The 13424-nt window shown below is 37.3% G+C and overlaps 1 protein-coding gene across 1 annotated transcript in view; it reads left to right on the top strand.

Annotated features, from left to right (window-relative positions):
• The window catches only part of CCDC178 (coiled-coil domain containing 178), a 105451-nt gene that overhangs the window by 89598 nt on the left and 2429 nt on the right, over positions 1-13424 (top strand). Inside the window, exon 18 of the mRNA XM_053467459.1 lies at positions 3364-3498. Within this exon, the coding sequence (XP_053323434.1) occupies positions 3364-3498 (135 nt within the window). The remainder of the gene's footprint in view (positions 1-3363; positions 3499-13424) is intronic.

Raw genomic sequence — 13424 nt, 5'->3', positions numbered from 1 at the left:
CAGGCTTGAGGAGCTCTACTTTCTGATTGGTCAGGAGAGTTCCAGACCATTGAGATTGTGCTGTAACAGCACCATGGTTTCTCTGAATGCATTTATTTGCATATTAGCTGTTGTAAAGGCAGTGCATGGTGATGACAGGGCATTACTTGTTATTTTGCGTATGGTAACTAATACAAAATTAGACTCTTAAGTATAAAGCAACACTGTGCTCCGAGTGCTTAATTATGTTACAGCAAATATTAAATGCTTGTTCAAATGTGGTTTGTCGGGATTCTGGTGCTTAACATCATTGCGTAGTATGTTATTTTTTAATTGTGTGTTTATTCTTGATGTACAGGGAGGAAAGGAATTATTCATTAAATTTGTTTGTCTTAATTAAAATATAATACTAGGGCCAACAATTATAAAAAGCTAAGAAACAGGGATTTTAACAAAATACTATCTATAAATACAATGTATATGTGTGTGTGTGTGTGTATATATATACATTATGGCATTGCATTCTAAATATAAAGACATTAATACGTAGTTGGTCCCCCTTTGCAGCTACAACAGCTGCCAGTCTTCTGGGAAGACTTTCCACAATTCTGTGGGAATTTTTGCCACACCATACTCATCCAACCATATTTTAATGGACCTTGCTTTGTGCACTGGGGCACAGCCATGCTGGGGCATAGCATAGGATTTGTCCAACATTTCTTGGTACGCTGAAGCGAAGATTTCTCTTCACTTGAAGTAAGGGGCCCAAACACTAAAAAACAGCCCCTTACTGCTATCTCTCCCCCACCAAACTTTACGGTTGGCACAATGTAGTCAGGCAGGTAACGTTCTCCTGGCATCTGCCAAACCCAGACTCACTTATCAGACTGCCAAACAGAGAAGCGTGATTCGTCACTCCACAGAACAGGTTTCTGCTGCTCCAGAGTCCAGAGGCGGCATGCTTTACACCACTTGATCCGACGCTTGGCTTTGTACTTGGTGATGGGAGGCTTGCATGGAAACCCATTCCATGAAGCTCCTTCCGCACAGTTTTTGTTCAGAGCTCTTCAGCTATGGAATCAGCAGAGCCTTGGTGACTGTTACACACCACATGCCTCAGCACTCAGTGACCCCGCTCTGTGACTTTAGGGAGTCTTCACCCTCGTGGATGAGTTGCAGCTGTTTCTAAACTCTTCCACTTTCCAATAATACCACTTATAGTTGACTATGGAATAATTATCAGGGATGAAATTTCACAAACTGACTTATTGCAAAGATGGCATCCTATCGCAGTACCACCCTGTAATTCACTGAGCTCTTCAGAACGACCCATTCTTTTCACAAATGTTTGTAAACGCAGACTGCAGGGCTAGGCGCTTGATTTCTATACACCTGTGGCAATGGGTCTGATTGAAATTATTAATAATTAAGAGGTGTGTCCCAATACTTTTTTTTTGCAAAGCTATGCCCTATCAATCAAGCATCCTGTTTAGTTTCAACATTTGCAATTTTTTAATTTTTCACTTAAAGTCTCTAAGTTTAAATGTGTTGTTTTTACTGCTTGCATATATTTGTTAAATTTTTCATAGAGAGCAAAGGTGAAAAGGTGAAAAGTAGTAATCGCTGAGAAATATGCAGGAGCATTGCATGGTTTCTTTACAAATATCTTGTTTTGTTAAATATAAAAAGTTGTTATTGGTATTTATATAGAAGGAGCAGCTAAAGTTTGAAATGTGTACACATGTTTCAAAAGAAATGTTTTAAGTGCAGCCTGCAAACATGCAAACACTGCCACACAATGATATATAAGAGCAACTACATGCTTGCAAGTTGAGGAGCAAGGTGGACACGTTGGTTTCACATAGCTAGTCACTTTCAAAATGTTTCTGTGTCGTGGGCACACGGTTTCAACCTGCACAGCTGTGTTTACCTTTGCACCAGTTTCTGTTTTGCCTATGCAGTTGGTTTTTAATGTACACTATACTGCATAAAAGTGCTGACATTCTTCCCACTGATCAGTTATGTTGTCACTATATTTTCTCGATGTTTCTCATAGGAATGTACCTATTTTTTCACTAAAATGTTGCAACCTACTACCTGGAGTAAAGGATGGTGTTTGCTTTGTTGGATAGTCCCTCTCCTTCATAACGTTGAAGCCTGATTCACAGGCTGCTATGCCGATAGCACTGCTTAACTCACCTGCAACAATGAAGTACAACACAATTGTGCGAATGCCATCTATAGTTACATAGCTGGCGTCAGGAGGAGCCCCCTGGAAAATGTCCCCACTAACATATTATAGATTTATGTATAACGGGAAAACTCCTGTTGAAATAATTTTTTTATTTTTACCTAATGCAAATAAACTGCACTTCCAAGTGCAAGTTATTCATGTGTTCCAAGCATTGGCTTAATATACAGAAATCACCTGTGTAGCTGGTAAGCCAAGGCTTTGAACACATGAATAATTTATGTTTATAGTCTTGGGGTTGACCTAGTCATTTGGGAAATATCCCTAAAACAGCCAGGTAATGCTAGGAGACATGTATTGAAATCTGCCGTAATATGGAAGCTATTTCATCCTTTTCAGTGTATTTTATTCTTTGAACTATCACACATTCAAAGTCCAGCATGATTTCCACTACGAGGTGGTCTCCATAATCTGTAGAACATTGTGGGTCACTTTTCAAAGTCATCTTTCCTAGTCGCCACATCCTAGTTGGGTGTTTTTCCTGTCACATGTTCATAGCAAAATAAATGAATAGGGAGTTATATCTGGAGTTTTCCATCCTGTTATTGTTCTCCCTTAGCGGCTGATGGCTGAGTTAATTCTCTTTAGTTTTGTCATGCTCCAGAGCCCACATTGCCTAGCTATCATAAGCCTTACAAGGAGAAGAGGGAAAAAACAGTGTCCATCAATGTCCTAACCTTGCCTTTGAAACCTTGCCCTGACCTGATGTGCTATTCCTGAAAGCCTCCGAGAATTTCCTTTTAAAAAAGGCGAAACAAAAAAAGGTTCAATATGTCCTGCGGCTATCGGTTTTGAGTTAAACTGGGTGAAGTAGAAATATTTTACTCATCAGCTTTGCAGTCACAGAGTTTGCTTCAGCTAGAACAAAACTGCTGAGGCATTTAGAGAAAATTAACCCCCCATCCTGGCAGCCAGATGTGACTGGTTTCTGATGAATGCACATGAGTGGGCTGGAAAATCAAGAGACTGTAAAATTCCTGTCAGGTCTGTATAGTGCAGAATGGGCTATTGACTGCGTTCTATATTTCCCTCCATCATTCTTCTTGAACACTGCCATTAATTTCCTTTCCTGGTCTGACTTATATATTTTTTTTCTTCTTTTTTTTTTCTCCCCCTCCTCTTTTTTTTTTTAGATCTCGGTGCTGCAGAGCAGGATGCACAGGGCTTTGGTGGAGTTTTTCAAACAACGAGGCCTCTATAGTCAGGCGGGTCTGGCCAAGTTCCAGGCAGCCTCTCGAGAGAACGCTCAGAAAATATTAGCTGTGCAGGTAGGTGATTGCAAGGAAGTGGGAAACATCATTCTGATCTAGATTGAAAAGCAAATGATGGGTAGTGTGATGAAGCACTAAAACCATATCCCATCAGGGTTTTATAAATTTTTAACCTATTTAATAAACTGGGATTGCATGAAGGGTGAATTCACTATGTTAGCGGATGCACCATGCATATTTACTGAACCATTCCGATCCCTGTTTGTACATCAAAGAACAAAAGACATTGAAGTTTGGATCATATTGTATTTATCTTTTTCTAGTGCCCCTAAATAAACATTTGCAAACTCTGAAAGACATAGGTAAATGTTTTGGGGGTTTTCATGCACCGAAAATACACATTTATCCTGATATATTATATAGCTTCACTTTTAGAATGATGCGTGTAATTAAGTGGACCTAACATGATAAGGACCTAATAGCTAACCCTTATTCTGCAATCTAGAAATCCATATCCATACCCAGAGTGACTTCCATCAGATAGTTGGGTAAGGGGTGGTATATTGTGATTTATAGGGAGAGATGAGCATATTGGGGGCAATACACTGATGTGCAGAGTGAGGCCAGTATGGGACTGGGAGGTATATTGTGATAAGCCGGTATGGAGGGGGGGGTTGATGCAGTACATTGTGATGTGTAGGGAGACCCGGTACAACAAGATAAAGAGAGAGAAGGGAATTCCTGGTTAAAGAAAAATAGGAGTAAATCACAACACCTAACACATAATATTAGTAATAATGACCAATATGTGTGCGAAACAAAGCAAGAATCCAGTGCATACCCAGCGAATACCATTCAAACACATCCATCCAAGATATTCATGTTGGGGATTTTGTCACACTATACAGGCATATATTGCTTAGCCCGCTACTATGTCAAAATACCCCATGTTTGGCGAGTCCTATCTACCGTATTTGCTCGATTATAAGACGAGGTTTTTTTCAGAGCAAATGCTCTGAAAAATACCCCTCGTCTTGTAATCGGGGTCGTCTTCTAATCAGACCTCAAATGAGGTCTGACTATTAGACTAAGATCCAGATCCCCCGCATCGCTGCAGGGGACCTGGATCCTCCTGTGCGGTAACCTCAGCTGGTTGCATACGTGCGTACCTTCCTGCTCCTGGGATAGCCCGCCCACTGCGGGGAAGCAGAGCCAGTTGTGGAGATTGCTGCAGGACCGGGACCCGGCGGCACTGTGCCGTCCTAAAGCAGATCCGGTAGACCTCTTCAATTTCCGGGAGGAGGCGGGGCCTAGCGGGGTCACACAGCGTCATGCTGAAATCCTGTGGGAGCTGCAGCAAGCGCCTGCTGAGGCATCACGGTGAGTGAAGTGCCTGAGTATATTAGTGTCTGGGTAGGTAGGTAAGTGTCTCGGTGGGTAGGTAAGTGTCTGGGTGGGAAGTGTCTCAGTGGGTAGGTAAGTGTCTGGGTGGGTAGGTAAGTGTAAGTGTCTCGGTGGGTAGGTAAGTGTCTGGGTGTGTAGGTAAGTGTCTGGGTGTGTAGGTAAGTGTAAGTGTCTCAGTATGTAAGTGTCCCCCTATATGCCACTCTGTCCCATGATATGCCTTTTAACCCCCTATATGCCAGAGTGGCATATAGGGGGTTAAAAGGCATAACATGGGGCAGAGTGGCATATAGGAGGGTATAAGGCATGCCTGGGGGCAGATGTGCATAACTTGCAGCAGATGAGCATAACTGGGGGCAGGTTGGTAAATAAAAGGAAATTAAAAACAAAAAAAAATAGACATGAATTATTATTTACTAGTAAAACTTTTTTCCTATAGGGTCGTCTTATAATCAGACATTTTCTTTTTTTTCCTAAATTAATATTCAGATTGGGGGGTCGTCTTATAATCAGGGTCGTCTTATAATCGAGCAAATACGGTAATTTTTCATATATCGCTTGCCAAGGAGCAGAATCAGTGGGACTGCACTGCATTGTAACCCAAATGAGATTCCAGCAACTTAAATCCTTCTCCGGACACCATTAAAGAGTCACGTGTGTGACAGGAGGGGCTTCTCAACCCTGCAAATATGCACAGCAAAAAATATACAATTTGTTAGAACATTGGTTTGTACACTGTAGAGGTAAAACCATCTTGCTAACAAAATGTAGAAGTAGCATTAAGACTACTTATTAAGCATTAATACCAGGTGTGGGCAACTGTTAAATATTCAGTGTACTGAATTATAATTCTGTAAGAAATAATTTTTATAATATAATATAATATAATGTAGCTATTTACAGGATCCTCTGGTATATTTCTGTATCCTATAACTGCTTCGTTACGAGTTCCTAAATCCATACAGTGCCTAAATATAGTAAAGAACTTGTACACTAACTATATGTAAAAGGGTATAAATATCTATGCCACCAAAGGCAAGGTCCCTTTCACCTTCATCTCACCAAGAATACTGAGCCTACAGTACCTGTGACCACCGTTTCTTCCATCAACCAGTACTGTATGTATATTACTTTGTTATTGAATAAACCTGCTTAAGAAGACTTTGAAGCTGCGGTCTTGATTGCTGTTTGGTCACTGGAAACGTTTAGATATTCAAGACAAAGAATAATCTAACAAATTCCAACAATCCCAAAACTTTACATGGTGGCTAGGGGTCATGTGGGTCAAAATGTAGCTACCTTTTGGTTACACCAATGTGTGTCCAACAATAGAAATGGTGTCTTAATATGTCTGCCTCACTAAATCAACAAAAATACCTTGGTTACAAATAAAATATCAAGTGTTTGTAGTGCATGATTAGGCACAGGGTTTACATTCAGACAAAAATACACATTGATCGTTGACATTCAGCGACGTTAGGAAAGTTCACTTCCCATCCATTCTGCTGCTATTTGCCTTTCCAAAGACTCTGACACCTCTGCATAAAGACTATAAAAAGCCATAAAAATGGCTGTGTGATTGACAGGAAGGACAGGAATCAAGGTGCACCCTATACATAAAATATAAAATAGACATCAGGTAATTACAAAGATAAATTCCCAGGTCTGATCCTGAGAACAGAAATAAACAACTCAGTCTTTACCCTTATGCTTTATGAAAGCACTATTTTCCTTCAGATAGAAATATGTATTCTTGTAATTACCTGTTGTCTGAGTATGGCATTGCTTGTGTTATATATGGATGGTCACCTAGGATGTCATATATAGTTTATTTCTTCTTCTTCTGTCATTTTTCCTCTTGCTTAATACTAAACCCTATGCCTAACTTATACTATTCTTTGGCACTGCATTATTTTTGTCAGTTCCTTTCTTTTTACACCCAGGATGTAAAGATGGTATATATATTTAATCTGATTCATTTCAGTTACTTGGATGAAAGAATTATCTCTATAAAAGTATAGGGTATATGTATATATAGGGTATATGTATATGTACATATAAGGTATATGTGATATGTGAGCATTACATGGTCACAGTAGACTCCCAAATCAAGAGAAAAGATGTTTACACTTTTTTTATACAGTGGACGGCCACAACCAAACATTTAAAAAAAAAAAAGGAACACAGGAGATTACGTTTTTTTTCTTCAGGATTAATCAGGATTCCCTTGGCATGGTTTTTGCTGAAGTTCCTTCCCTGAGTTTTTGGGTCCATTTTCTAAAATGTTTTTTGTGCCTTTCCTTCCCTGGGTTTTGGGGCATTTTGTTTAAAACTTTGTTTAAAATGTTGTTGTTTTGGGTGTCTCTCCTTTCGTGGGTTTGGGGCTACCTTATCAAATGTGTTTTTTAGTGTCTCGGAACCAATTAGAACACAAAAAACTAACCTAACAATTTAGTGAATATACCTAGCGGTTAAGTTAGAGGTTAGCAGGGGGGGTTAGTGGATCGTGAAAGTGTTAGGTACAGTTAGATATTAAGGTTTGGTTACAGTTAGTATACAGTGTTAGCGATAGGGGTGATGATCAGATTACAACACTGGGTATTGATTGGTGAGACCGATCAATTATCAGTGACCTAAAGGGTAATTAATCAGTGATTACATAGCATTTTATTAGGTTAAAAAATAAATATAATTTATAAAATGTAATCGCTATCACATCAGTTGTAAGTGACACGTTTAGGCCACTGATATTGATCAGTGAGAACAATCAATAATTGGTGACCTAAAGTGTCACTGATAAGTGATCAGTTAGCAATAATTATGAATAAAAAAAATAAAATGTTTATTTTTTTTATTTATAATTTGCATGTGTGGTTATTTTTTTTTTTTTACCTTGATGACCCATCCCCCTTCCATCAGTGACAGCTACTCTAGAGAGAGGGGGAGGGAAATCACGTGATCATAATGGGGAGATTATCCCTATTGGTCAAGAGTGATCTGATCAATAGCCAACTATTGGTTGGCTCTGCACCAGTTTGAACTGAAGCAGAACCTTAACTGACAGCAACAGACCAGGAAGCACTTTTGACTTCCAGGTCAGTGCTAGATTTTTATTTATTTATTTATTCTAACATGGTGAGTGTTTCTTTGTGACTGAGACTATTCTATTCTTTACCACCGCGGTATGATAAGGAAACAGGATGTTTGTGTACTAGACAGCAGAGCTAGAAAACATAAAATAAACAATATCCTGCTATCGTAACATTATATTATGATAAAATATAGTAGAAGTTTCCCTTTAAGCACAGCCAACTTTCAGATTGAGGATACAAACCTTGAAATACTAGGAAATCCTAAAAACACAAGTTAGATTCTGGACATAATGATATTTGGCACATTCTCCAAAACATTTTCCATGGGGGAATCATGGGCTATTTTTTTTTAGAAATAGACATAATGACTTCACATTTAGGAGGAAAAGAGGCCCTGTTGAGATTGTCAGTCAGTCAACTATGCCTGTTTCTAGAAAACTCACTGCAGGAAAAGTTAGATTAACCATACAGTGCTACGGCACCACAATCCACCCTGACTGATGCCCACTTCTCCAGTGAATACTCCGGGGGGTTGCTTACCTGATGTGTTTTATGAGTGCTGATAGGGCTTTTATGTAAATTCCAGTCACAATGACTTGTGATCAATGTATTTGCCATTCTATTCAATATTCCAGTTCAATATATTAAAATATCATTGACATTATAGTTCTTTTAATGGTGGCCAGATTTAGAAAAGGATTTAAGCGAATATAATTGAAAATATTTACTGACGTGTCCCCTTTTAGCTGATTTTCATTGACTGACAGTAAATTTACTGGTGGTTCTCAATCCTACTCCTGTCGTATGAGAGACATCGTAACATCCTATGAATGATAACTTATAATGTTGGGCCAGTCGTATTAATGCGGTCATATCTCTTATAATAGACACCACAGTCAAAGCACGGTATTCAAGAGAGACCATAAATTATACAATAACATGTATATTATACTTTCCAAAACAGTAAAAAGGAGGTTGAACATCGCACAAGCCAGTTTGATGAATTTGTTGTTGGTACAATGGCTACTTGATTGGATGCTTTAGCTTTGATGTGGTGATTCCACATATTTTTTACGTACACTTAATGTACTCTTACTTTTAATGTACTCTTACTTTTAATGTACTCTTACTTTTAATGTACTCTTAATTTTTTGTTCTATTATGGTTGCCTTGAAGGCAACTGCTATTTTCCTAGAAACATAGAACGTGAAGGCAGATAAGAACCATTCGGCCCATCCAGTCTGCCCAGTCTGTGTTGAACATGTGTGTTTCTTGAATCTCTTTTAAATGTATGCACACCATTTTAAACACAGTTTTCAATACAAAGCTCTCACAAGTAGGATTTAAACTACACACACCTCTATACACATGATATTTGACCTTTATCATACACCGGGATGCACGTTTAAACAAAGCTCAAAGCTCAAAGGACCAAAGAAATGTTTAACATCACGATGCAGGTGTATACATTTCATTCTTTACATCAGATGCATAGGAAGAGGGGCTGAATGCAACCTAATAAAACAGACATCAGTGTTGTAATGTAGTGGGCCGTATTGGGATCTCATAGTTCCATAGTGCAATATATCTTGTGGGGAGTAGTAGCCTGAAAGGCAGCCCACTTAGACAACTATAATTTACATACAGCTCTGACATTTTTAACTAAACCTCTCAAACCTATATGCACCAGTTGAGATTCCTTCACAAAACATATAGCTAATATATTGAGCACTATTTATTGAGTGTTTCATTTCATTATTTCTACATGTAGGGACTGTGAGTAATAAGCAGTCTGATTGCATGGATCAACAGATATCATTTTTGGTGAACAAAACAGGGAATTAAGCATATTTAGGTAAATAACCATAATAACATGCACTATGTATTGCCTAATAACTGTTTGGCCATCACCTCTTATTTCTTTTTTATTGAACTTCATAATGAGCACATGATTTTAACTGACACATGACACTCTTTATAAAAAACTGTACGGAACTAAACAGCTATATTATATATATATATATATACTGTAGTATATATGTAATGACACCCTGGCTCCTGTGATTTATTGAACAAAAAACCTTCTCCCAGTATGTTAATTTACAGTTTAATTATAATCAACAGATATCTCCGTGGCTGTGTTTTCCAAGCTATATAACACATTCAATACTTATGCCACCAGTTCTTTCACCATCCATAGTTCGCCAACTATGAATGAAAGAGGTCTTACTATATCTGCTACAACCTTCTTCTCTTATATTTGGGTGCCAGTGTACAACAGTTCGCTTTGCTTTACGTAACTCTAGAGATGTAGGACTCCATGTAACAGGCATGTTTTATTGAAGATATTTTTAATAGGCATGTTTTATTGAAGATATTTTTAACTGGAATGTTTTTTTTTTTCTATTAATAATTACAAGTCCTTGAGATATGGATGTCTAAATCTGATCTGTGAGCCCTGTGGATTCTCTGGATTTTCTGGCTAATACTTAGCTAATTGCTTAGTGATACTGTATAACAGTATAACCGGTTTGATTACATGTTAATTACAGAAATCTTAGAAATCGAAGTGAACTGTGCTTAACATTCCTGCACAGGCAGGGAGCAGGTCCCATCGTAACAAAATGAAGCTGCTTCTCCATTATGATTTTATTCTTACAAAATGTTTGGGTAAATGGTACTTTTTAACTACATAGCAAATTCAAAGAGCAATTTTACTCATTTCAGTAGTTTTAGTTATAATCAATAGTTATGTTTTTATTTTACTGTACCAAACTGATTTTGGGGAAAAAAGAACAGAATTGCTTTTAAAGTACAAAAATAATTATGGACCACTTGAAACATAATGTCTGTATTTTATTTCTCATCAGAATTCATTAGTGTGTAACATCAATAATTTAGCCCCTCATTTGCCAACACTGACTTGGCTGAGTAGTTCAATCATGTAACCCTGTAAACTCACTTTCCATTAAAATGAATGTTGCTGACAAAGGATAACAATAGAGATAGTTCATTTAGTAGCTAAAGAGATACTTCATTTATCAACATTTCAAATTCGGAGCTTTGTGCAACAGGAGCTAAACTTGCGCTTGGCCCAAATGTTGAACTTGGAAACTGAAGCTTTTTGGTAAATGGAATATAGTGTTATAAACAATTTCAATAAATCCCCAGATGTCTAGTTTTAAGTTCCCATACTTATTTTAACGTGTCATGGATATTACCCCGCATGACTTCCTATAATATTCAGTTTACGAAGCAGTCATACAGTTTTCTCATGGCATATTTTGTGATTTAAGCAGAACACCACCATGACCCAGCTTACAAAAATATAATTCATTTTCACTAATAGACCCCCACCCCCCAAAAAAAAGCAGCCATCTAATTTAATAAAACGGTCTCGGTAAAGCGTATACCTTAAAAAACAGCAGAAATTAGAGATGTGAATTTCAAACCTTTACATCATATATTTCTAACAATGTAGCCTTCTTGCTATGTATATGCCTTATGTCTATTTCAGGACCATGGTCAGGGTTTTGGTGTTGGGAATCCAAGAGATTAATCACTTGATACATGTGCTTGATACAGGTGTACTTTTATGTATTTATTTATCTTTAACATATATATATATATATATATATATATATATATATATATATATAATATGTGTATATATATATATATATGTGTGTGTGTGTGTGTGTATGCATAAAAACTATTCTTTCATGTTTCTTACACAAAGATATAAAAGCACAATCCTAGTTATCCTTTTGCTATATAATAAGGTATAATATCTATTTAATACCTTGGCAGTAGCATGTATGAGGCTTTGAAGAAGAAGAAGCTTAATCCATCCTTCCAGAAATGCATGTACTAATCCAGAGCTTTGATTTTCTTTATTCTCTATGTACAGTATCCTATGTAAACCTGTGTAAATCACATGGAGCAATATAGAATAAACTGCTTAATAAAACACCATCTCTGAAGCTTGAGCTTTTGTTAATTAAGATAGTATATTATTGTGTTTTTTTTATTATTATTATTATTAGACATCACCTAGAATTTATTTCAGTTTTCTTAACAGACATAATACAAGAACAATTATACAAAAACAATATGCATGTATATGATTGAAACCTCACAATAGCAGGGTCCTCGTCTGTTCCAGTATGTTTTAAGGGTTTTCATGTAATAGTTAATTTTGTATACTGTTAATTTTAACATTGTTACTTTTTGCATTCTCTCCTCTTGTAATTGTGCTACAGGATAAGCTGACACTCTTTATTAAATAAAGTGTAATAACATAATTATAATAATAAAAATATTTATTATAATTTGGGGCCCTAGAGCCGCCTACTGGATAACCCACCATTGTAATTAAACTTAATTTAAGCTATTGATAGCCACTAGAATTGTAAACCTTGTGGAGATAAAGTAGCCAGAATCCAGAGCTTCTTTGTTTATAGTTTTTCAACTTATGCTTTGTAATGGAACATTATTAATGTATATATATTTGTGTGTGTTTGTGCGTGCGTGCGAGGTGCTTTAGCTCTTTCAGATGATAGAAAATGTGAAGTCATCTGTGTCCAATTTAGCTAGCCAGCCTATTATTATAATACTGTATTTGAAATATGAGTCAAGTGGGTGCTACAGCTTTTATTTCTGAGTTATGGAAGCAAACACGTGTGGCTAGCCAACTGCAAATTCTTAGGAACATAACAATGTATTCAATGAAAATGAGCCTGCGCTGAACATTGCCTTTGCAGGTTTTTGAAAACCACACAGCCAAGAGACGCCAAAACCAATGCATTCTGGTAATATAATGGGTCATATCGGAAGAGCTGCTCAAACCTGCAGCAAAAAAACATACTAGTCTCCCAGGGATCATGTCACTAACATGATGAAGATAAAACACATAACAGTTCAAAATCAGAATATAATCATCTGGTGGGCTTCCCTTCACTCTCAACATCCATGACAGTGGCCAGGAATAAAATATACAAACCAAAATGCACATCGGTTCACAGTACCAGTACAACATCTGGATCTCAAAATAAATGTAGAATACGGGTACCTTTTAAAACATTAAAATGTTATAACAACAATGAACTGGGGATGTAGATGATCAAATATGTTGCTAGTGATTTTGCCATAAAATGTGGTATTGGTTATGAATCCACTTAACAAAAGGTATACAGGTTACTGCTGGAATACATCAGTCATTTTCATCTACCATCTCATTATGTCAGGAACAGTCCATAAAGTAGCAGTTAAATAGTAGGACTGAGAAGCTTCTGTTTTAAGAAAGTAAACTTATTTCTATATAGAAGTCTTAACCACTGCCTCTTTCCTCTAAGCATTGTATAGAGGTGGAGAAAGTGCTTCATGGGAATTGTGTGTGTGATCAACAGGAAGAGCGGAGCAACAGAGCTTCTCACTTTTAACAAAAAGGGGAGAAAATAGCAGTCTTTTGGCTGAATGGGCACAACT

Source organism: Spea bombifrons, chromosome 5, assembly GCF_027358695.1.
Source record: "Spea bombifrons isolate aSpeBom1 chromosome 5, aSpeBom1.2.pri, whole genome shotgun sequence".
Taxonomy (NCBI): Eukaryota; Metazoa; Chordata; class Amphibia; order Anura; family Pelobatidae; genus Spea; species Spea bombifrons.
This window is presented reverse-complemented; position numbering and strand designations above follow the sequence as displayed.